This window comes from Suncus etruscus, chromosome X, assembly GCF_024139225.1.
Source record: "Suncus etruscus isolate mSunEtr1 chromosome X, mSunEtr1.pri.cur, whole genome shotgun sequence".
Taxonomy (NCBI): Eukaryota; Metazoa; Chordata; class Mammalia; order Eulipotyphla; family Soricidae; genus Suncus; species Suncus etruscus.
This window is the reverse complement of record NC_064868.1, coordinates 40,614,394-40,639,929: the sequence shown is the minus strand read 5'-3', so window position 1 is coordinate 40,639,929 and position 25,536 is coordinate 40,614,394. Positions and strand designations below refer to the sequence as shown.

At 36.7% G+C, this 25,536-nt stretch overlaps 1 protein-coding gene across 1 annotated transcript in view; it reads right to left on the bottom strand.

Moving 5' to 3' along the window:
* TSPAN7 (tetraspanin 7) overlaps positions 1–24,713 on the bottom strand; it is a 135,574-nt gene extending 110,861 nt beyond the window's left edge. The window contains exon 1 of the mRNA XM_049767119.1: positions 24,595–24,713. Within this exon, the coding sequence (XP_049623076.1) occupies positions 24,595–24,675 (81 nt within the window). The 5' untranslated portion in view covers positions 24,676–24,713. The remainder of the gene's footprint in view (positions 1–24,594) is intronic.
* Between the last annotated feature and the right edge of the window lie 823 nt (positions 24,714–25,536).

The following is a 25,536-nucleotide window of genomic DNA, read 5'->3' as shown; positions in this document are numbered from 1 at the left end:
GTCTAATATAGCACTGTAATATGAATCTAGGGCAACCAACATATATCTACAAGAACCACTGTGAACAAAAAGATTTAAGAGTTATTATAAACATTAAAATAAGACATTAAAATATTCTTATAGTGAACACTGTAGTGGGAGTCCATGTCTTTCAAACACATTCTTTACCTGGTTCTGTGGATAAAAGCATTAGAATGTATATTTTCATGTCTGTGTGGATATATATATATACATATATATAAGCTCCCCAATAAGGCTGATTAAATATTACTAATATCAGTATTCCATAAAACATCGGTGGGAATTATTAATTTTCTCCAAAAACATAAAATTAATAGTAGGAGGAAGAAGAGTGTAAGGAAGAAACTCATTTATACTAGAGCAGAGTTTCACAATCTCACCACCACTAATGCTGCTGGTAAGATATTTAGTTGTGGGGTACTCTCCTGGGAATTACAGGATATTTAACAGCATTCTCTGGCTCACTGGATGCCAGTTACTCCTTCACACTTCAGTTGTGACATCCCAAAATGTTTCCAGATATTACCAAATATCCCATAGGGGCAAAATCAACCTCAGTTGAGAACCCCTGAATTAGATCTTCATAACAAGGTCTGTTATGTGAATTCAGATAAAGCTAGCCATAAATAACTGCAGGGAGGGAAACAGACAAAGATGATGACAGAATTTTAATGCAATTTCAAACATAGGTTATCAATGCAATCAATGCTTCTCTTCACAGCTAATGAACATAGGTAAATAATCTGGAAGTACATTTCTCCAAGAGTCATCATTAAACTAGATTCTACAGGCATAAATCATCACTATTGACCTTCTCTTTTAATAAATTCATAAATCAGTCATTTTTTTCCAGTGGAACAGAAAAGAATCAAATAATTGATCATATATTTTGAGGACAGTATACAAGTCTGAATTCAACATTTAATACAAAACTTTCTACAATGAAAGTTTCCAAGTTTAATATTTAGTTAAAAGAAAAACCTATACAACTTCATTTCATTAAGCTAACAAAATGCATATTAAAGAAAAGGGTGTGTGGAACAGAATGTGGATAAAAAAAATTATACCTACTCATCTCTTCACATTGAAATACCAGGTTAAATAAAGAAACTGTTTTAAAAATCCATATATGAAAATATAATCTGAGGAAATGTTATAATATTTAGATTAAAAACATTTGAAGGTACTTTCCCATTCTCACTTGCATTTCACTTTGAGATATATAATTCCTTTATTTTACTTTAAGGGGCACTCTCTGCTCTATCCCCTCTGGAATAGCCAGTGTTCCTGTGAATGTCATACTTACTCTTTTTCCCTCATATATTTTGTTTGTTTGTTTGTATTTTGAGGGGTTACTCCTGGCTATACGCTCAGAAATCACTCCTGGCTTGGGGGACCATATGAGATGCCGGGGATCAAACTGGGGTCCATCCTGTGTCAGATGCGTGCAAGGCAAGCACCCTACCACTGCACTACCGCTTCGTCCCCCTTTATATTTCTAAATAAAACTACTTTACATCAAAAATATTTGAAATACCTCTTATATATAATATTACACAAATCCTAACTCTGATCCAAGGCAAAGAAGCAGATATTAACACTTTATCTAGAGAGAGGCGACAGTTTCAAAGAACCTGAGTTTCTAAAACAATGTCAGAAAGGAGAACACATTGGGCTTTCCTGATGCTTTTTAAAATAGAGCCTAGGTCTTGCTCCAAGTAGTGGTGCTGAACTGTTTGGTTCAGAACCACACACAGTCAAGGTGCAGCAATGCCACAATTAACACTTATTTATTTCTGTGTTGTTCACAAGTTAGATATAAATATATTTAAATATTTAAAAATATTGAATAGTTAATTCATAAAATGTTCTTTAAAATATAATTTGTTAACCAAAAAACTTTCAAAACAGAGAGCTAGGGAAAAATTAAATGTATCTTTATTGGAAAATAACACGGTTACTAAATTGAGCTAAGAATGCGCAACCAACATTTGAAAATATACATTTTCTCACTTTGTTTAATTAACTTGGGAACATTAATTAAAAACATCATGATACGGGCCCAGAGAGATAGCACAGCGGTGCTTGCCTTGCAAGCAGCTGATCCAGAACCTAAGGTGGTTGGTTGGAATCCCGGTGTCCCATATGGTCCCCCGTGCCTGCCAGGAGCTATTTCTGAGCAGACAGCCAGGAGTAACCCCTGACCACCGCCAGGTGTGACCCAAAAACCAAAAAAAAAAACAAAAAAAAAACAAAACTACCATAATACTAGTAAACATTTATCAGACTGGAAAAGTAGGGAGAAGTTTAACAAAATTAAGAGTAAGTCAGGCTTACTCCTGGCTCGATGTGAAACCGAATTCTTACCAATTGACAACCACTTCAAAAAAGTTCAGGATACACCTACCTAATCAAAATTATTCATGAAAGCAAATTGAATTCTACCCAAATGTCCAATAACAAAGGTCAAGTTGTAGTATAGTCACACAATGGAATACTACCCAGTACTGAGAAGGAACAAATAGAGCACCCCAACAGCAACATGGATGGATCACATACAAGGTTGAACATCACAGAATAGAGTACTATCCAATTTACATAATGTTCAAACCTCAAAAAAATTTAAAAAGGTTATAAAATAAGAAATCTGAGAGTGTATTCATTTCAACTATAATTTAAGGCAAGGGGATAGCAATAGATATGTACAATATCCCTCAGAGGCCAGAGGGGAAAGGGAAGGATGTAACAGAAAAAGGTTACTCTGGAGGCTGAAGTGTACATACCAATGGTGGCTCACACATGGATATGGCCTAAGTAATGCAAATTGCAGTGCCAGCATCATGTTAAGCTTATGCTAGTTCCATAGGAAAATGCCTGATGATTCCTACATCTTTCAGTTTTGCTTCTCTAAAGCTAAGAAAAAACTGCAACTTTAGCAGCTTAAAAGCCTTGGCTTCTATCATTAATGCCCTGTTCGAAGTGGTTGGGGGCTTCTAACCATAGGAGACAAAGTCACATTTATATTATATTTCATATCAAGTAGGAAAAATGTATACCCACATAGTTCATGTTAGCAATATTGTGTCTTAGAGGCATCAAATTTTTTAAATGACAGAGCAGCAAAGCTATTCATTCCCCTGAAATTCAGAATTTCTTACCACATCAACCACAAGTAGAAGTGGAAATAATATTTATGTAGACTAAATTTTGGAAGGAAATAGGCAGTTGCCCAGTTGCTCAGGGGAAGCACTGACATGAGGATCTATTATTAATTATTATTATTAATACTATTATTATTACTACTAAACAATGTGGTTACAAGGTTGTCTATACTACAGGTGTTTTGTTTTTGTTCTTTCACAGATAAAGCTGTATGTGATTGAATTAAAGCCATACAATGCATAGCAATCTTCACCAGCACATTTCTTGCCACCAATATTTCCCTTTCACCTTCCCCAATGCCCTCTCAACTTCCTGTCTGTGGTTTACGTTTTTCTTCTTTCTATCTCTCTTTGACATGAGTATCTCTTGAGCAATCTTCAGTTTCCACTATTAATCTCACTTGGGGGAGGAAAGGAAATCATGTAAAAAGATGGTCCTACCCTTCATTTTCTACAAAGAAACCATGTGTGATAATTACTGGCACTGAAGTTCCACAGAAACTTTGATCCTTCTGCATTGCTTTTGTGTGTGAAGCTTTGGCAAGCTTATAGAGGCAAAGAGCGCATGCCTCCAGGCAATGTAGATTGAGCGTACACACTAATCAGGGTTTGCAATTGACAGTCCTGCTCTGCTGCTGGTCCAAGCAAAAGTTATTACCATTAATGCAGGGTTTGCAATATATTTTAGATTTTTAAACTAGCACTAAATGCTACTATGATTAATGAGTGCTATTTCTGCTTAATGGATTGTGAAACATTTCTTTTTTAATTACTTTATTTAAACACTGTGGTTACAAAATCATTCAGAATACATTTTTTTTTCACAATTGCAAAGTTGTTCAGGATTTTCAGTATGTATAATGCCCTTCACTAGTGCCAAGTCCCACCAACAATGTCCCCAGTTTCCCTCCCACTCTTCCTCTCCTGTTTTTGTGGCAGACTTTTTTGGGGGAAGCCACACCTGGTTACTCCTTGCTCTCAGCTCAGAAATCACACTTGGCAGACTTGATGGACCATTTGGAATTTCAGGGATTGAACCTGAATTGGCAACGTGCAAGGCAAATGCCCTATCCACTGTGCTATCACTTTGGCATGAGGCAGATATTTTTCTTTTCTCTTTCTTCATTTTTCTTTATTTTAGACACTATTGTTTGCAATATTGTTGCTGAAGTGTTATCATGTCTATCACTTTATCTCCCTTCAGCACCCAGTTCATGTCCAGAGTGATCATTTCCAAATACTGTAAAATATGTCTATCTATACTAGTCTTCAGGTATGAAAAGGTTTAAAACTACCATTCTAACCCATGGAAAAATCCCTCTAACCACGGAGAAGGGTGGCCCTGAGACATTGAGATAACTAGGAGGTGAGAAGGTACAAATTGAAACTTAAACATAAGCTTAAGCCAAAGACAAAGTCTCAGCTGCCTCTTCTCCAAATGAGGATCAGTAATTACTACTTCAACAGGTTGTTATGAAAATTTATCTAGGTAATGTGTGTGAAGTGCTTAATACTATCCTTGTCCTTTAGTACATGCTCAATAATCACTGTAGCAGCTAATGACAGGATGCAGTAACATCATGATCTTCTTCTACACTAATATACTTTGACAAAAAGACATCTAAATCAACAATAAAAATAACTTCTTGGGGCCAAGCAGTGGGTAGGATGTGTGCATTGCATGCTCCTAACCCAGGTTTGATTACCAGCATCCCATATGTTCCCCAAATCCCCACTAGAAGTGATCCCTGAACAAAGATCCAGGAGAAAGCCCTGAGCACCACTGGTTATGACACAAAAACAATGAAAAGAGCTGAACTGTCACTCAGAGCTGCCTGTTCTAAGCCAATATAAAAACTGGTAGACAAACTTCCCCCTTGTGCACTATAACTATCTTAGGAGGAGTACAACATGTAAAGCAGTTATATTATTTGTTTGTCCTTTAAACATCTCTGAAGGATATAAACTAAAACAATGATCAAACTCACTTCACAAACCAAGCAGCTGTTAAGGAAATTAATAAGTAACTTGCCTGAATAACTTGTTCCCACCCTGTAGGAACCTTACATCCCTTCAGCAAGACTTACTGGAAACTCAGGTTTCTATGAGTGCTGCTAGTTGTATACATCACAACACCTATTTTCCTCAAGCAATTTAGCATCACCAGCACTTAGATTTCTGAGCTTACTGAGCAGTTGTAAAGAATATATTGATAATTTCATGCTTTTTATATTAAACAAATAAGTCCTCAACTCTCCATCTCCACACCAACCTTGTCTTTTAAATTTTAAATCTGCCTTTTTAACCACTTCAAATATCACCCATCTCAAGTAGCCAAAGATACTTTACTATTAAGCAGGAAGGACTATGGACAAGAATCACATCCATATGACCATGAAAAGTCATCCTTCCATACCAGAACACAGTCCAGTGACAAAGACAAAGTCCCATTTAGCTCTATCACCCCGATATAGGTTTTCTCTGTCCTTGCTAATTGCCCCTGCAATTCTCCTTATGATCCTCTATCAATCATGACTTTTGCACCTCAAATTTGAATGTGTGGGAAAGAACCACTCTATTTATATCTCACCAGACTGATCAACTCAAGTTCCAATGCCCAACAAACAAACAAATACCAAGGGTCAGGTACTCTTTTTTTTGTTTTCATTATTTTTTGGCCACACCCCATGACACCCACAGTTACTTCTGGCTATGTACTCAGAAATCGTTCCTGGCTTGGGGGATCATATGGGATGCCAGGGAATCTAACCGTGGTCCGTCCTAGGCTAGCACGGGTAAGGCCTGTGCCACTGGTCCAGCCCCAAGGGTCAGGTACTCTTTATAGAGCAACTAGTTGTGATTTTGGTGGACTGTTAGAAATATCAGAAGAAAAAGAATGCTACAGTATGCAATTTCCTAGAGCTATTTTTGTCATCACAAAACACAAGTGAACAACCTGAGAGCTGGTCTCCCTTTCAAATGCATATGTGTATCAAACTAACCATTTGTTTAATGGAACACATATTAACATTTTCTAAGGTCTATTTTTTCCATGAGGTCTATTTTATATGATACAGATTCTTCAAGGTGCAACTCACTTGTCTACAAATACCTTATCATAAAGTGGCATTCCATTGTCCTTTATTCTTCAGTCCCAACCTATATGGGACTTATTTTTGTTCTCATCTAGTTAATGCTTTCATAAATTCCTGCCTTTTTATTCCAAAACAACCAATTTATTTCTTCTAGTTTATAACTGCTAAGCATAGATCTTAAAACTACCACAACCTACTAAAAATATGGACAGGTCACCTTGTCTCTGCCAGCCAAAGTAGATTCTAAATCTTAAACAAGGCAGTCAATCCACAATTATGTCCTCATTTAGATTCATCACATGGTTCATCTTCTAAGCAACTAAACTCACTTTTTTTCCTGTTTCAAACAGATACCATTCTGCTTTCTCTAACTCTTTACATATGTTACTTTCTCTATCCAACATCCCTCATTATTCTCTTAAAGCACTGCTTGTCAAAATTTCATAATTCTCCAAGGTCAACTCTATCCCTATGACCTTTCCAAAATATCCAGCTGTATGAGCTGGGTGGGATCAAGGGATCTCATAACATAAAACTTAAATTTCCAGTCTCCTCAACCCAGGGCTGTCAAACAGACATAAATTAGCAAGCATGTTATCTAACTTTAAATTTTCTAGCAGTCAAAATAAAATAAAGTATATAATTTTGGCTTTAATGTTTTATTTACTCAGTATATCCAAAAAATACTTCAAAATGTAATTAATATAGCATTTACATTTTCCATAAACTCCTCAAAATATGGTATGTATTGCATTTAGAGCATGACTTGATTTCCAACATTCATGTGAGAAGTAACTGTCTTACTGGATAGTACATGCTAGGCTTTTAATCTAAAATTTTTGAAGAATGATTCCTTCTCACTACTAAACACTCGCAGAAACTTTGGACTATGAAAATAGAAATCTAATTCTTAAGTCTAAATATGACAGCTTCCTTGCATTGGCACACTCAGTAACAGGATTAATAAGACTATCTAGGCCATGGGTAAAACCTGACTGTCCACTTGTTTTATGAAAATAATAAAGTTTTACTGCAAAATAGTTTTGTTGATTCACTTAAATATTGTCTACAAGGCTTTCAATCAAAAATGGCAGAGTTGAGCAATTGTGACCAATATTAACTATCTGGTGATACATGGAAATTTCTAATCCCTTCACCAGTATCAGTATTAGTTAGCACACTGTACTATCAGTCTAAAATGAGGAGCTAACAGCAGAATGTTAATAGTTCTTTGGTTAACAAAACTTAAGGAAGACAAAGAATATTAACTAAGAGATGACACTATCTCCTTATATCACCTATCTTGATAGAGTACAACTGATATTATTATAACTTTTGCCATATAATTAAATTTATAATAAACAAATACACTCATTATTTTTAAAACCTAATTACTTCTGTGTCTCCAGCTTGGCTAGGGTAGTCTGGCTCCTGTTTTGTACAAATTATATTTTTCTTTACAAGAGGATTTAATTAATATTTAAGCATTGAAACCAGCAAGAAGTTTTAATATAAGACTCCAGTTGAATTTCCTTTCATATAGTAGTAACAGTATAACTTAAGCCTAGATTTCCCTATTTAAAATAAATATTCCTTCTCATTTATACTAAACCATATAGACTAAAACTTAGTTTTCTACATTATTTAACTCATACTAAATCATATGTAATTAATGACCTTATCATGGTATCACTTATAATGACATACATCTGTTCTTTTTTTGGTTCAGTACTCTGGGCACAGCCTAGATACATCATCTTTTCCAGTGTCTTTAAAAGCTTCAATCAAAAGGTCAGGAGACTACAATCTCATCTGAGACTTAAAGCAGGAGGATATGTTTCCACATCATCTGCTTGTTGGCATCACTTCATTTCTCCCTGACGGCCACACTGAGGGCCTCAGTTTTCTATGTGGCTATCAGCCAAAAACTACCCTCAGTTCTTGCCATGCAGCCCTCTCTCTAGAGAAGATGGTATTATAGAAGCTTCTTCAAAAGCAAGGGAGTCAACAAGATATACATTATATTCTTAATGCAATTATGCCCATAATTTCATATACATCTAGGAACCTTTGTTGTCTTCTAATAGATGAAAGTCACAGGTCCTTGCCAACACCCATGTGGAAAGAATTCACCAGGGTATACGCACCAAAATGAGAACCAGAGATTCCATTAGTTTGTTTGTACAAGAGAATACTATAATAACTATTAAGACACACCCTTTCCCCTCCAAATTCATTGACTTCAGTTATCTTAATCTAAAAAAAATATTTTGTGTAAGTTCTTAACCCTCCCTCAAAAATTTCTTTTGGAGGACAGGAGAGGATAAGGTTCTAGTGCTTGCACTACGAGTAGTTTATACAGGTTCAATTCCTAGTAGTGCATATGTTCCCCCAATAATGATCTCTGAGTATAGAGCCGGCAGTAAGCCCTAAGCACTGCCAAGTATAGGCCCAAACTGGAAATAAATTTGGAAGAATTTAATTAAAATATTAATATATTTTCAGGAAAGTGATAGCTTTTTATTAAATCTCATCACTCACAAAGATATCCTTGAATTGATAGAGATCTTATTTTATGACAGTAATATTTTGGTTTTATTCACACTTAGAGAGCCTGTTTTTCCTGTTTGCTTTATTCTGAAGTACTTATGACTCCTATTGCTACTGAGAATTTAATGTTCTCTTTTCCTTTCTGAGGCTATTGCTAAATTACTAAAAGTACCCATTTTTTTTACTTTTTAATAATCTACAAATTTCTCTTAGTACTTTCAGTTATAACCTATTGGTTATTTTTAATACAAAAACTGCATTTGTGTAAAGATAATCTGCCTCTTCTTATTCCAATGGTATTTATTATATAATTGCATATCCTAGCTAAAGTAAAAATCATAATTCTGAAAATCCTTGTCTAGTTCCCAACTTAATTAAATGTTTTCAGTGTTTACTACTTGTCTAACAACTATGTATTTACTATTGGCTTTAATATGTTCAATGGAAATAATTTTTGTTAATAAAAATAATGGTAGCTACTGTACCATTAAGGAAACAATACAACATTTAGTTCCTTAAACGTGAACAACACAAAGTGTCTTTTGTTTCCATGAGTGCCACATGGGTAGGTTGTTTTTTTTATTTTATTTTACTTTATTTTATTTTAAATACCTATATTTAAGCACGATGATTACAAACATATTTGTTGTTCAGTTTCAGTTATAGAAAAGGACAGTCCCCTTCACCATTGCAACATTCCCACCACCAATGTCCCCCATCTCCCTCCTCCTCACCCCCGTCTGTATTCAAGACAGACATTCTACTTCTCTCACTCGCTATCATTATCATGACAGTTGTTGTGTAGTTATTTCTCAATAGTAGCTCACAGTAGAGGAAACTGATTACCTCCAAATAAATAAGGTCAATATAAACAATAGTAAATCATAATTATTTTATGTATGATTGGCAAAATGTGATGAGAATGACACTTTATTTTCCCAGGAGTAAAACATTCTTCCACTGAACACACACAACTTCAGTTTACTCATGAGAAACAGACAAATCACAGTTGAGAGACAGGGCAAAGTTCACAAGTACTAAAGTATGGACTCTAACAATAATTTATCAGTATTGGTCCACTAACTCTAAGAAGTTTGGCAAACTAATATATTAGGAGATCTATCTTAGACTCTGTATGTATTGCCATAATTTTCTATATATTAACTAGTTTTAATTAAGTTTTTAAAAGTCATAAAATAACTCATTTTATTTATAACAAAAGGCTTATATTTATTCTTCATGTAGAATACTCCACAACAGAGGTAATGTCAGCAGTCCAAACTTACCATATTTTTGGTATCCATTCAAATCCTGCTGCAATCCCAGATCTCTTTGGTAGAAAACTCTAAAACCTGAAATGTTACTCATCTATGATTTTCAGAAATTTGAAAGTTCTGATCAATGTATCATGATTTTCATGTAATCATTTAACAAACATTGGCATAATACCAGGCTAGTGCAACCCATTAAAATGGTGTATGCCATAAAGAGTAAAGTTGTTGAAGCTATAAAATACATTTCAAACTTCACAAAACAGGGGAATGTCTCATTTAACTTCATCATTGAGGTGGGTGTACATATATACCACAAGTTTTAAAGGGGAAATTGAGATTCAGAGAGATCAAGTGACTTGTCTGAAGACATACAGCAAATGTCCAAGGCAAGATTTCCACACAGTTCTAATTTCAAATACCCTGCAACAAAAGAAAACAATTAAAAAGAATTTCAAGTGAGTTATACAGTTTAGAATAGGAAAAAGAAATTGTGAAACCTTCAAAGTCTTCAAAAACTTCATCAGTAATAGAAACAGTGGAACTGGAAATATAGTACAATGGCTAAGGTGCCTGCCTTGCATATGGTGAGGTTTGATCTCCAGCATCCCATTTGGTCTCCCAAGTACCACCAGAAGTTATCCAGTAATAACACCCAGGAAGAAGAAAGAAAGGGAAGGGAAGGGAAGGGAAGGGAAGGGAAGGGAAGGGAAGGGAAGGGAAGGGAAGGGAAGGGAAGGGTAGGGAAGGGAAGGGAAGGGAAGGGTAGGGTAGGGTAGGGAAGGGTAGGGAAGGGAAGGGAAGGAGAAAGGAAAAAGGAAAAAGGGAAGGGAAGGAGAAAGGAAAAAGGAAAGTAAAGGAAGAGAAAAAAGGAAAGAAAGAAAGAAAGAAAGAAAGAAAGAAAGAAAGAAAGAAAGAAAGAAAGAAAGAAAGAAAGAAAGAAAGAAAGAAAGAAAGAAAGAAAGAAAGAAAGAAAGAAAGAAAGAAAGAAAGAAAAGGGAAGAAAGAAAGAAAGGGAAAGAAAGAAAGAAAGAAAGAAAGAAAGAAAGAAAGAAAGAAAGAAAGAAAGAAAGAAAGAAAGAAAGAAAGAAAGAAAGAAAGAAAGAAAGGAAGGAAGGAAGGAAGGAAGGAAGGAAGGAAGGAAGGAAGGAAGGAAGGAAGGAAGGAAGGAAGAAAGAAAGAAAGAAAGAAAGAAAGAAAAAAAGAAAGAAAGAAAGAAAGAAAGAGAAAGAAAGAAAGAAAGAAAGAAAGAAAGAAAGAAAGAAAGAAAGAAAGAAAGAAAGAAAGAAAGAAAGAAAGAAAGAAAGAAAGAAAGAAAGAAAGAAAGAAAGAAAGAAAGAAAGAAAGAAAGAAAGAAAGAAAGAAAGGAAAGAAGGAGGAAAGAAAGGAGGAAAGAAAGAAAAAGAAAGGAAAGAAAGAGAAAAGAAAGAAGAAAGAAAGAAAGAAAGAAAGAAAGAAAGAAAGAAAGAAAGAAAGAAAGAAAGAAAGAAAGAAAGAAGGAAAGAAAGAAAGAAAGGAGGAAAGAAAGAAAGAAAAAGAAAGGAAAGAAAGAGAAAGAAAAAAATACAAGAGATGATGAGGGTATGAAAGACATATTTCGGAGCATTTGCCACCCAGTCTCTTGATCAACTTTGGGTTAATTTTCAACCCAAATTGTCTGCCTCTGTGATTTAATTAAGACAAAGAAGCAACAATTTCACTAACAAGAAGTGAAAGCTTACAGCACGAATAAAAGTATCAAAGTCTCTTCACTCTTAGGAGTGGAAAGTAGATTGATCATTCAATAGCCATGGTAGCTAGTAACTAGCAGAACTCACTTCTTTTTTTAGAATCAACTTTATTCTACTTGATCAATAATAAACCATCTCAGTTTGATTTTCAAGGACAATTCAACTTTTTCCACAGAACTCACTTTTCAGAAAACAAATTATAATTCTACCCCTACAAAATTGAAAGTAAACCAACCTTACTTGCTAAGGTAAAATACTTTCAGAGACAATTCACAACATTTTCACCTAAACAGTCAAGGTGAATTACTCATGCCTCTTTAATCAAAGCAACCCACTATCATGCATCATTAATAAACTGTGCTTGACTAACACAGCTTTCATTCTGGAGAGAACTGAATTCAGCCTTTTGTTCTTCATACTGAATGATGCATCTTTAAGCAGAGGGCAAAGTAAATCTTCCTAAATTCTCAGAGCAAATGTAAATGGCAATAGACTTCCCCACCAGAATAGTAACTACCTCAAACTCCAAGATTTTCGTCAAAAATCTTGCCAGAAACTAGTTTCATGGTGAGAAGGGTACTAGAGATTGGTTATATATTCCTTAAAGAACTTTTTCCCCAAACTAGTTTGATACTGTAAATCATATCACAGGAAAACACTCATTTTAAGAATTTATTTACAACAAACTGCATCATAAACCACATAGTTACATATCAGGAATAAAAATCACTTTTTTGGGGTGGGGGCATGCTGATAGTACAGCAAGTACGAAGCTTGCCTTGCACATGACTGACCTGGTTTCATCCTCTGCATCCCATGTGGTCCCAGGAGCCTTGCCAGGAGTAATTCCTAAGTGTGGAGCCAGGAGTAACCCCTGAGAACCACTGGGTGTGGCCCCTCAAAATCACTCTGAGAAGTTTATTATAATGTATTCTCATAAACCTTTTAGTCTTTTACTAATGAGTATTTCCCTAGTCAGAGATGACATATAATACTAGCCTCATTGCTGAGCTCACTTGTATCCTTTGGGGAGAGAAAAATTTCCGTCAACCTCCTCCCCACCCTGAGGAATACATACATAGATTTGCCTTACAACTGCTGCCACACCAAAGGCAGGACTTTCTCGTTTCTAAAGAAATACTTAGCCACCCAAAACCCCAGATAGTCCAGATTTGGGTTTGTGGCTGACATCTCCAAGGACCTTTGGAGCCAAGTCAGGCTACATCCCTACATATTTCTGTACTTCCAGAAGTCCCTGACAGCCATACATGTTCTACCATTTCTGCACAAGTTGCCAACCCCATCAACTCATCTACCTCTTGAAAGGGAGTCCGAACTAGCAGGAAAAACTCATGGACATACTGGCCTTGCAACTGATTGCACTGGGCCATTCTGAGAGTTCCTACATAGCACCACTATAACCATATAAGCTCATCAGGACAGCTTCACAGATCCTTAAATTTGTGGACTGCTTGGCCATTTATGTGGCCCTATGACACCCCTATAATTTTAATATTGAATTCCAAGTATAAATATACCAAATTAGGTATGAAATTATCATAGAAGCCACATAACTTCAAACAAAATCAACAACAGAATGCTCAGCTTATGATAAACAGCTTAACAGACATTTAATACCTCATTTAAGAGATGACAATGTTCACAAATTTTCTTTTCTATAATTCCATTACCATTTAGTCATCCCAAGCAATATTAAGCAATTTTTTTCCTACCTGCCAAGGAGCAAGCTTCAGGGAGATTGGGAAACTGATGACCAGGGTAGAGGAACTACTGTTGGAATATTGAATGCCACAAATAACTATATTATGAACAACTCTATAGATCAGTGTCTAAAATAAAGAAATATAATTTTTATTTTCTTTTTGAGAGTGCTCAGGGGTTACTCCTGATAGACTTGTGAACCAATTTAGATACTGGAAATCAAATCTGGGTTCATCCTGGTCAGCCAAGTGCAAGGCAAATGCCCTACTACTGTGCTATTGCTCCAGCCCCAATAAATTTAAAATTTAAATGACATATAAATTATCCTTAGAATTACGTGAGTCTATTAAGAGATACTGGAGACCTAACCTCTTATTTCTAGCAAAGCATAACCAAATCAACAATCCAATGCTAGACACTAATTAGCTAGATAAGTAAAAAGCTTTCTCCAAATCCAGGAGATTCAAGATTAACCACGTCTGTTCTTGTAAACTGAAAACATTCAGAATCAGTGGTTCTCAGGACTACTTGCATAGTTGAATCACTTGGGAGATTAGTGGAGAATCTCTTAATGTGCAATCTAAGCATCATAAGTAGTATTAATCAGCAAACAGGACAAAATATAACTCACCTAATTTTTCAACAAGTACCTGCATATGATTCAACTTGTGTTTTCATATAAAACACCTGGTAATTTCTTCTAAAATGGAAGCTGATTTTAAAAAATGCCATACATTACAAAAAGCACTAAAATTCTTCCCCACTATAAACCATGATTCTTAATTTTAACAACAAACTATTAAATTACATGTCCAGCTGATCAAATAACCAAGAAGGGAAAGTAAACAAAAGACAACTTTCCTACATTTTGCTCTATGTCCCTTTCTGAATAAATAATGAGGCTCTTCAAGAAAGATTTTTAAAATATTCAACCCAGAATGAAATGCATTTCATACTGACAAGAGAGATTAAATAGACAAAATAAAAATTTAGAGGCAGCCATCCAATGTTTTACTTGAGGCAATTCAATGCTTAAGAAAATAATCAAATTGGAATCTACCCCTATAAGACCAAAAGAGAAAAACATAAAAAATATTTGTTAATGCTTCACATTGGCTCAGTAGGATTTTAGCAATCTATGTCAAGGCTTTTATATATTTAAAGTCATAAATGACTTTCAATTCTTACCACCTTCTGAGATGCTAACTTAAAACTGTTTATAATGCTGAGCAATGAATGAGTCATAAATGATGTGGCACTCATGGTAGCATCAAATTAAAATTCTATCACCTATAATTAAAATTGAGAAATATCATTTCATTTGGATAAAAACTCAGAGGTAGTTTCAAAGCAACTACTATTTGGTACTTAATGCATTTCAAATGATATAAAAAGTAGTAAGCATACCTAGAGACATATTGAATATGGAAGTGAAGTTGATCAAATGGGAAGTTTTAGATTATTGAGCATAAACATGAAAGGATATCATAGTAGAAATAGAAAAAATTAATCAGTAACATACATCCTATTGACATTAGTGACCCACTCAATAACAAACCTTGAACTTCGTTGCTTCTAATACAAAAAGTCCTGAAATAAGTCAGAAGACACACCTGATAAAAATAAATTAGAAGAATAGAAAAAATTGGCAGCATCCTTCAAAGACTCATTCTCATTTTTTCCAACTCTTGTCCCTGATGACCAAATGACCCTAAAAGGAAGTAAACCTACTACAACCATGAACACTTATATTTTTGGTGTTCGGGTCACACCCAGCAGCGCTCAGGGGCTACTCCTGGCTCTACACTCAAAATTTGCTCCCGGTAGGCTAGGGGGAACATATGGGATGCCGGGATTCGAATCACCATCCTTCTGAATGCAAGCCCTACCTCTGCGCTATCTTTCTGGCCCCAACTTCTTGAGAGTCAAAAGAATTGGGGGATTAGACCATTACTAGTGGTTTTCAGCACTTGAGCTTGTGCCCAGGGATCACTCTTGGTAGTGCTCAGGATCATATCTGGTGTCAGGAATTGAAGTAGGGTCAACTATATGCAAGACAAGCATTTTACATCCTTCAATATTCCTCTTGTCCCAAAGGATTTAATTTAAAAGTATATGTCAAAATCTATTAGGATATGCCAACTATACCATTTTATATGATCTATTAAATAATTCATAATCAAGTATATATTTTATTAGTACAATGCATTGTAGAAATGCAGAACTTCCATTTAAAGATGATAGATTGAACACATCCACATATCTTGGCTATCTCCCAAAACTCCACTAAACACCACCAAAGAAAGTTTTGTAACCGACAATAACAAAGAAAATGAAAAAGAAGAACACCTCAATGACAATTAGAAATCTGAGAAAAATGTCAAATCTTATGGCAGCTCTGAGAAAGAGCCAAGAATGAAATATTTGCACCAAAGTCCCCCTAAAGGAGCTTCTTGTACAACTGGAACTAGAAATTACCGACTGTTTTAGAAAGCAACTAAATTATATTTAACTTTCTGTCTCTTGACTCTCCCTAATTCTTCATAGATTCAGATATTTTGTAGGATGGTTGAAGCAATGAGTAGTAAATATGGATTCAGTGCTTGAAATATGAATTTAGAAAAGCTTATATACTATAAGTATATAACATGAGAGAATACATACTCCCAGCCAAAATGCCTTTCTCCCTAATATTTATCCATAGAAAAGACTGAAATATTCTTCTGTACAATGACAGCTCAGACCAAAGAAAAATACATAGGTAACTGACCTTGATTAGAAACTCAATTACCTAGCCATATAATAAAATTTACAGTTAACAGAAAAACTGTTGATGATAGTAGTTTCCAATATATTCTGGTGCTCTACTTAAATATGTACATAATATATATCAAATGGTTATCAAAATTGTAAAGCCTGTAATTCTTCAGAAAACAAAGAAATCTGGAGGAAATTGCATAAGGAAACATTTTTATAAATCACTGATATTGAGAGGTATTTTAAAATAATAAAGTTATGAAAATGAGAAAAATGCTATAGGAGCTGGAGAAATATTATTGCATGGAAGGTGGTTACCTTGCATGAAGCCAACACAAGCTTGATTCCTGGCTTCCCATACAGTCCCTTGAATATTGCCAGAGATAATTCCTGACCGCAGAGCCAAGGGTAGTCCCAGAGTATTGCTGGGGGTGTCCCCAAAGCAAAGGAAAAAAGGAAGGAGGAAAGGAAGGAAGAAAGATAGGAAGAAAGGAAGTAAGGGGCCACATAAATAAACATTCATGGGACCATAGTGATATCACAGCAGATAGGCCATTTGCCTTGCATGCAGTTGACCTGGGTCTGATTCTCAGGATCCCCTGAGCCTGCCAGGCATAACCCCTGATCAATGACCCCCCCAAAAAAAGAACATTCAGAGATAGGGTGGTAAAATAATTATAAATTAAAGGTAGAAAACTAATTTAAAATTAAATAATCCAAGATAAATTGGGAGTGATCTGTTAAAAAGTAGAACTAAAATATTCAAATAGAAAATAGAAAGGAAGAAAATTATAGAGAATCTGTTTAAAATCCAACTAAACATCAAAACAAAGAACAGAGAAAATAATGTAAAATAAATTAAAAAGAAACAATTCAAGAAAATATTTCTAAATGGAAGGACATGATATTAAAAATTTCAGAGTGCTAAGTATAAAAATATCCAAAATATTACAAAAAGAAAAACAGCATTTAAGAAGAATCTGGGGCCCGGAGAGATAGCACAGCGGCGTTTGCCTTGCAAGCAGCCGATCCAGGACCAAAGGTGGTTGGTTTGAATCCCGTTGTCCCATATGGTCACCCGTGCCTGCCAGGAGCTACTTCTGAGCAGATAGCCAGGAGTAACCCCTGAGCACCACCGGGTGTGGCCGAAAAAAAAAAAAAAGAAGAATCTGAATAACATTAAATGTATCTATACTGCAATTAAGAAAGCAAGAAGACTGGTACAAAACAGATAGCAAAATTTCAAGAATTGGTCATTTAAAATAAATTTCTAGGGACTAGAACAGCCCCTAGCACAGTGGTAGGGTGTTTGCCTTGCACACAGCTGGTCCAGGATGGACACTGGTTCAATCCCTGGTGTCCCATATGGTCTCCTGAGTTAGGTCCAATTTCTAAGCGCACAGCCAGTAGTAACCTCTGAGCATTACAGGGTGTGGCCCAAAAATAAAAAAAAAAACTTCTATACCCAGCCAAACTATCTAGGTGCATACATAATGTAAGATTTTCATACTTACAAGGCATCAACTAGAAAATGTATGCTATTAAAATTAAAGAATATATCAAGAAAGAAAACAACAGAATATCAAAGAAAAAAATGTCAGGTATCACTCCTAGTGGAGCTCAGAGAACCATTGTGATGCCAGGAATCAAACCCAGGTTGGTCAATCCAACCAAGGCAAGAACACTAACTATTACAGTTCCTAAAAATAAGAAATTTCTTAACTAAAGGGCAAACAAAAAGCTGTATAAGTAATTATACAGACTACTTAACTCAACTATGAATAGGCTTACCTACTCACAGTGTAATCACAGACTACTGCTCTTAACAAAATGATATATGATAAAAAGATATATAACTATATACAATGATAAATTATAGATATAGTTCCCAATACAGAACAGATATAATGAATCAGTAGGAAAAAAAGATAAAGCTTCATCTTCCATAGTAAGAATATATAGTACTAATTTTGAAATGTAAAGACATACAGATTTTCCCACAATTCAAAGTAGGATGTTCCTATTTGGTAGGCTATTTTAGGATTTGAGAAACAATGAAATATTATTGCATAAAAATAAGTGATAATGCTACTTCTAGACCTCCCAAATAACCTATCAAATTGAGACTAATAGAGTGTCTCTAAAATAGGATAGTGGGAAAAACCTATATTAGAATAAGTATGCTACTTAGAAATGAAGGCAATGTGTTAAAAGCAGCAAGCAGTAAAGTTTGCATGCTTTATAGGGAAAGACTCAACATAAAATATATTTAACAAATACTAGATCATTTTGTACTTTGAAAAAATTATAAAGAGTAGAGACATTTCTCTCATTTTTCACCTTAGATTTAACACAAATCTAAGGTTGCTGGATGAAAAAATAAAAATTAACTTAAATTTGTATATATTCTCCCCAATTAAAAATTAGTACTGTTCACTAATATATGATCAAAGAATAGTAAGTAGTTCTATCAATAATCTAATTATCTCTTTGTACAATCAAAGAATTCAAATGTTTGTGAAATTCAATTTTTCAGTGAAATGAAAAATATATCTCCACAGAATATTGTTTTAACAAATGTAGATGTTCACTTCAAATTCAGTATTTAAAATGAGAAAGGGAATATTTTTACATTTAATATCACATTTTGCAAGATTTTGGTTCTTAACAGAAAGCATAAATTGTAAATACAAAAAACTAACAGCATATTTAAGAATGCAACTTAATGGGGCCAGAGCAGTAGTGCTAAAGGTAAGGTGTATGCCTTGCAAGTGCTAGCCTAAGACAGACCGAGGTTTGATCTCCAGGTTGTCCCCTAAGCCAGAGGCGATTTCTGAGAGCTTAGCCAGGAGTAATTTCTGAGCATCAACGGGTGTGCTCCCCCCCTAAAAAAAGGAGTGCAACTTAACTATAAACAACTTTATAAAGCATAGTGCCTAAATAACGAAAAATAAAAAATATTAAATTATTTTGCTTGTTTAAAAATTACTACTGGTTTAGCATGGGATATAGGAGTTAAAGCACTTGCCTTGCATAGTCAACTCTAGTTTGATACTCATCATTGCATATAGTGTGCAAGCACTGACAAAAGTGATTCCTGAGCACAGGGCCAAGCATAGAATGAGACCTAAGCATAGCTGAGTGTGGTCTAAAACTCCTGCCTGAAATTCTCCTTGTCAGCAAAAAATTTACCCCAGATAGGGCCAGAGAGATAGCATGGAAGTTAAGTGTTTGCCTTGCATGGAGGAGGACGGTGGTTCGAATCCCGGATCCCAATGGTCCCCCGAGCCTGCCAGGAGCAATTTCTGAGCGTAGAGCCAGGAGCAACCCCTGAGTGTGCCGGGTGTGACCCAAAAGCAAAAAAAAAAAAAAAAATTACCACAGAGTAGAGATAATTTTTCTTCCTTCTCTTTATTATACTCTTTACTACCATGATGGTGGTAGAAGAAAATTATACATACTTGAAGTGCTTCCATATTTGATGTTCACCAGCGTTTGCACACTAGGTTGCAGCACTCGATCAATTGCACACATTGCTGTGGCACCAGGATACCCAAATGGTTGTGTGGCCAGGATCACACTAGGTATTTGGGGGTAGTTTCAGGATTTGAACTTGCATTCTCATGCCTACAAGGAAGACATCATCTACCACTGAGCTAATCCTGAGCACAAAATACCTCTTTTGTTTTTTAGATGCCTGTACTATCACTAAGGTACCAAAATATCTCTTTTATTCAAGTTTAACAAATGAAAATTAAAAATAATCTATACATCAAAATATATGGCAAATTAACTGGTCATAAAATATCAAAATAAATCATTAATACAAACAAGTCTTCATACAGTAATCTAGTTTGTCTTTCCATACTTCAGTGTCAGGAACACCTTAAATCACCACCAGTAGAGTAGAAATAACACTTGTTAAAAAAAAAAAACCTCCAATTTAAGGTGAGTTGAAATAAATAATGGAGCCCAAGACTAGTTAACAAAATTGTATTTATTCATATACACATTAGGTAAATATTTACAGATTACTATACTAGGCATTGTCTGCTAGTACATAAGGCATAGGATAACTTACTCCTATGTGTGCTTTGCCTTCCTCTTCTATGAACCTGAAAATAAAACATACAAATTAAGGAAAAGAAAGGATCCATTCCTAGGAGCTGTCATTTAACTGGAAAATCATTTTAAATATTTATTTTACACAAGGAACTACCTACCTTTCATTTTCAAAGAAATGATGGCACGCTACACAGAATGTTTTTCTTCTTTTGATTCATATGGTGGTTCCAAATTCCAGTAAAGGTGTGAATACTACAAGTGACTAATTCTCTTCATATGTAAAGCTGGATGGTGCAAAGGAGGCACTGTTGACCTTTTAATTCTTTCTTATAAGAAGCTTTCCTTTGCCTTGTAGAATGCTTAGTGGTTTCTATGGTCTCTATCATTTAGATGTCAGCAACATCCTATCCCCAGATAAAATATAAATTCTTCAAAGTCTGCCAAATGTGGTGGTAGTGCTCATGGCAAAACTCCCCTGTTAAAATCACCATTTCAGAGGAACACTTTAAAGAGAGAGACTGTACACAGAAGGAAAGGCTAACTAAAATAACCCCAAGACTTGTTTTGTTAACAGAATAATTCCACAAGTTGTGACTAATGTTTAAATACTTCTATATACCATATATAATTCTGGGTGAAACGGTAAGTGTCTTGTTGCATTACTGATGAGTTACACTTGCAAATAGCATTAATAGGTACATTTTAATGACCATAGATTTGGTAAAGGATCTTAGACAAAAGCATGAGCTACAAAAGAAAAAATACATGAAATGAATTACAAGTAAACATAAAAGAAAGTATACTTCAAAGGACAACATTAAGAGAGTAAAAAAGGTTGACCACAAAATTGAATAAAATAATTGCAAATGATATGTCTGAAGAGACCTAAATCAAGAATATATAAAGAACAGGAACTAAATAATTTTTTTAAAAAAGCAAGCCAAAAATTTTAAATGGGCCAAGGATATGAATAGGCATTTTGTCAGGGAAGATAAACAAATGACCAATAAGCATATGCTTGGCATCATTACTCATCAAGGAAATGAAAATCAAAATTACAATAAAATTTCTACTAAAAGGGCTAGAAATAAAATTCAGAGCAACAATTATTTGCAGGATAATTAGAGAAATTAGAAGTTTTCCATAGGGAATGGTTAAAGGTACTATTGCATAAAAAATGTCTAAAAGTTCTTTCAAGGAGTTAAATAGAGATACCATGTGATCAAGTAATCCCAATCCTCAGTATATGCTCTTGGGAGAAAGAAAACATATATCCACACTAGAACTTGTATATGAATTTTATAGCATTATTACTCATACAGCAAAAAGGTAGAAATAATTCAAATATCCAAGAAACATATAGATAAAAGAAGTATGATATATTCATACAATGTAGTATCAGTCAAGGGCAAAGAGGAATGAACATGGATGAATCTTTAAAATATGGATGAATAAAGTAGCTTTTAATAAAAGACCACATACCATATGATATAATTTATTTGCAATAATAAGAACCAAGAAATCTAAAAACACAGAAAATATAGATTGGCAATTGCATAGAGCTCAAGGGCCCATTACTAACAAAAATTTGAGTATGAGAGCTAAGATAATAAAAGGTTTAGTTTTCAAAGATGTTTCTTTTTTGAATATTTAGGAAATGCTTTAAAATTGAGTAGGCATTGGTTGCACAGATCTATGAATTTACCCAAAACCACAGAATCTTTATAAAAGGATGGCATAAAGGCAATGTTTCACATGATTTTTCAACAGTTGCCCCCTTCTAATCCTGTTTCCTGTTTGACCCCCTCATCTCAAGACATGACCTCCATTTAATGGGATTTTCACCTGTGATCCCTTGAAAAAATATCCTGGGGACTCCAGTTGAGAAACCCTGACATAAATCAGTTATGTAAATTACATCTTAAGAAATCTGTTATAAAAAAAGAAATGTTATTTTTTAAAATGGTATTTAAGGTAAAAATGAAAGCATGACATTTAGACTATAGATTCATAAAGAGATGATCCTATTTCTTTCACACTAGTGATTATTGAATGCTATTGGAATTAGTAATAATGCTCCAATTGAACATGTATTAAAGACTATGAAACCTTAAAAGTAGAAAAAATCAAAATTCAGTCAACAAGGAGCTTCAGGGGACATAAAAAGCAGTGGTTGGTTTACGATGTATTACCGGGTATTAAGTAATCGGCTTACACGGGTGGAAAAAGGTTAGAGTGCCTATGGAAAGCCTCCGCTTTGCAGGCGCCCTTTCTTACCAGCCCCTGGAGATGCTAAAGGAACAGCACTCCTTCAGGTATACAGTGTAAACCTAATTTTTCAGGAAGCTAAAAATAATTACCCATCTGACTTATTCCAGTCACAAATACGAAATACAGCAAATAGAATAGGACCAAACATAAAGAAATTTACAGAAATAAATACAATGCTATACCACTTCCCAGGAATGGCTGCTGGGAAGTTTTGGAACTAGCAGGCATTATTGCTTCTTCTAGACGGAACCGAAGATGTGATCAGTGCATAGCTCCCAATTCCTTTATTAAATTTTTTCAATCTGCGTCGTTTTTCAGGGCAAACTGTAAAGCCAATCTCCGTATTTGTTTTGCCCGAGATATACCAGTTAATCTTTCCTATCTTACTGCAAAGCTTCTGATATGCCTGGTCCCCAGAGTCCTGTTTCCCTGACCTGAAGATTCATCAATGCCCGTGGGGTCTGTAGAGGAGACACTGGGGGGTTTGGGGCTTGGTTTGTATTTTTATTTTTAAGACATCTCGCCTCCTATCTTGGTCATTGCAAGATTTACCATAAAGTAGATCTGGATGCCTCCTTTATACAGCATTCTGCTCCATTTTCATACCAAAATTAGGGCTAATTTGGGGTGGGGGGAAGAGAGAAACTAAAGGGGGGACTGTTTTCTTTTTCTTCCCAATGGAGTCTCAGATTTCAAATTACTGTCTTGGAAGCTGAAATGACCCAGATTATTGGGGTGGGGGGTTAACAAACATTCATTCTCTAGAAGAATGCCTGTGGTTTGATGTGGAGATGAGGAACTTGGGGAGGGGGGCTCGTCGACATGGAAAGAAAAATAACGGGGGATGGTTTTTAGGTACCACCCACCTCTCCCAAAGAATCCCTGCAGTGTCAGTCCTGCACTGATTGCAGGAATTGCCAAACAGGATGAGGTAAGGCTCCAGCCTACAGCCCCCCCACCCCCGCCATCTCCTTCTCCTCCAGCGCGCGTGCAAGGGCGCATCCCTCTGCGAGGTGCACCACGCAGCCCCCCGAGGCCTTGGATGAGGGGCTGACGTCACCCTTCTGCATCGAGCTTCAGGGATCCATAACAGCACCGGTTAGCTGGGGAGTGGAGTTAGAGTTCAATTGCTGTCACCAAGTGGTGGGGGTCTTTCCTCAGGGCTCTGCGGATTGGGTTGATGCAATGAGAAAAAGACCAGAAGATAGACGGGAGCAAGGAAAGGGTCTTACGCCCCCATTATTTGAGTCCTCTAGAAAGCGCATAGATGCCTCTGGTTTACATAAGACCCTCTCCCCCATCCTGTGTCTCTGCGCCACAGCGGCGCCCACCCTCCAACCCCCATTCCAATCCCGCCAGTTTTTTTTTTTCAGGGCACAGTTCGCTCTCGTTCCCTTCGCCTGCCAAGTAGGCACAAGGCTCCCGGCGCGTCCCTCTTGCAGCCCCTCAAGTTCGGGAATCGCCAGTAATTAGGAATCTAATCCTGAGCTCCCTCACCCACTTCCAACCGGCCACAGGTTAGTTGGAAGAGACGCTAAGAACCTGCTAGTAAAGGAGGCTTGGGAAGGGGGTGTCCAAAGAGGAAAATAGACGAAGCAACCCATAACTTTCCCCTGAGGTTCACCCAATCCCGAAAGCTTTAAAAAAAAAAAAAAAGAATAGAAAAGAAAGAAATCAATGCTTTTTGTCCCCCCCCCCCCCGAAAGGTCGACAATCCGCGGTCACCACCACCAGGCAGCCCCTTTGCAGCCGGTGCCGATTGGGGTGCAGTTCTAAGCACTCCCGAACCTCTACCTAGTCATCCTGCAGTTCTGGCCCAGCACCATGCCTCTTAGGGAAGGGGCTAAGATTTGGTGTGGGTTTGGATTTTTCCCCCCTTTGCCTTTCTCTGAGCATCACTACACCCACTGCTGGACGGTGGCCCGGCCACCGGCCAGGCGCGGCCACTCACCCAGAAGACGAAGGAGTAGATGATGAGAAGGGTTTTGAGACAGGTTATCACAGGTTTGGTCTCCATTCTCCTCGATGCCATACTACAGGGCTCCGGCGGCGGCGGCGGCAGCGGCGGCGGGCGGGCGCGCGGGAGGAGGGAGGAGGTGGGGCGGGGCGGGGCGTGGGCGCGGGCGCGTGCTCCCGAGCCCCCGTGCGCGCGCAAGCGAAGCCGAGCTGCGTGAGCGCGCAACGCGCGGGATCCAGTGCAAGGAATGGGGGCTTGCAGCGACTGCGCATGCCGCACAGGCCTCCCTTCGGCCCCAAGCGAGCCCGCGCTGGCTCAGACACCCCAGCAGCTGAGACAGACAGGCTCTTTTTTGGGGGGGAGAGGGGGATAAGAAAGCCCTCAAGAGGCTGGGTTAGAGGTCAAGGATTTACCTATAGGTTTCAGCTTCGTACAAGATAAAAGGGCATTTCAATTTGCTGTGCTGTCTGCTCAGTGAGGTTTATTGATATCCCACACGTTTCTGAATTTGCACGCCCCACAAAGGCCATCTCAGATAAAAATGGCCCAATAGTCCTTGGAACAAGTAGGCCTGTGTGTTAGGCTCAGACTGACAGGTGGCTGAAGAAACAGCTGGAAGGACCGTCAGGAACCTGAGAACTCAGACAGATCCCAAATCCTTGCCTCTGCCAAGAGCTTCATTTCTTAATTTCCTCACATTCTGAAGTGCTGAAGTAAAATGACCTAAATTTCTGCGTAGTGATACCTTTTTACCCTCCCTGTCTCTGTCACACAAAACGTTTAATCCATTTATTGGGGGATATGCTTCAAGTTGCCTGCATCTTTTCCCTATCTAAGAAGTATGCATCACCACAGACCCAAGACATAACATAGACTCAAATAAACTAGCCATGGGGGATATTGCAGAAGTTCCTTCAAAAACTAAACATTGTTATA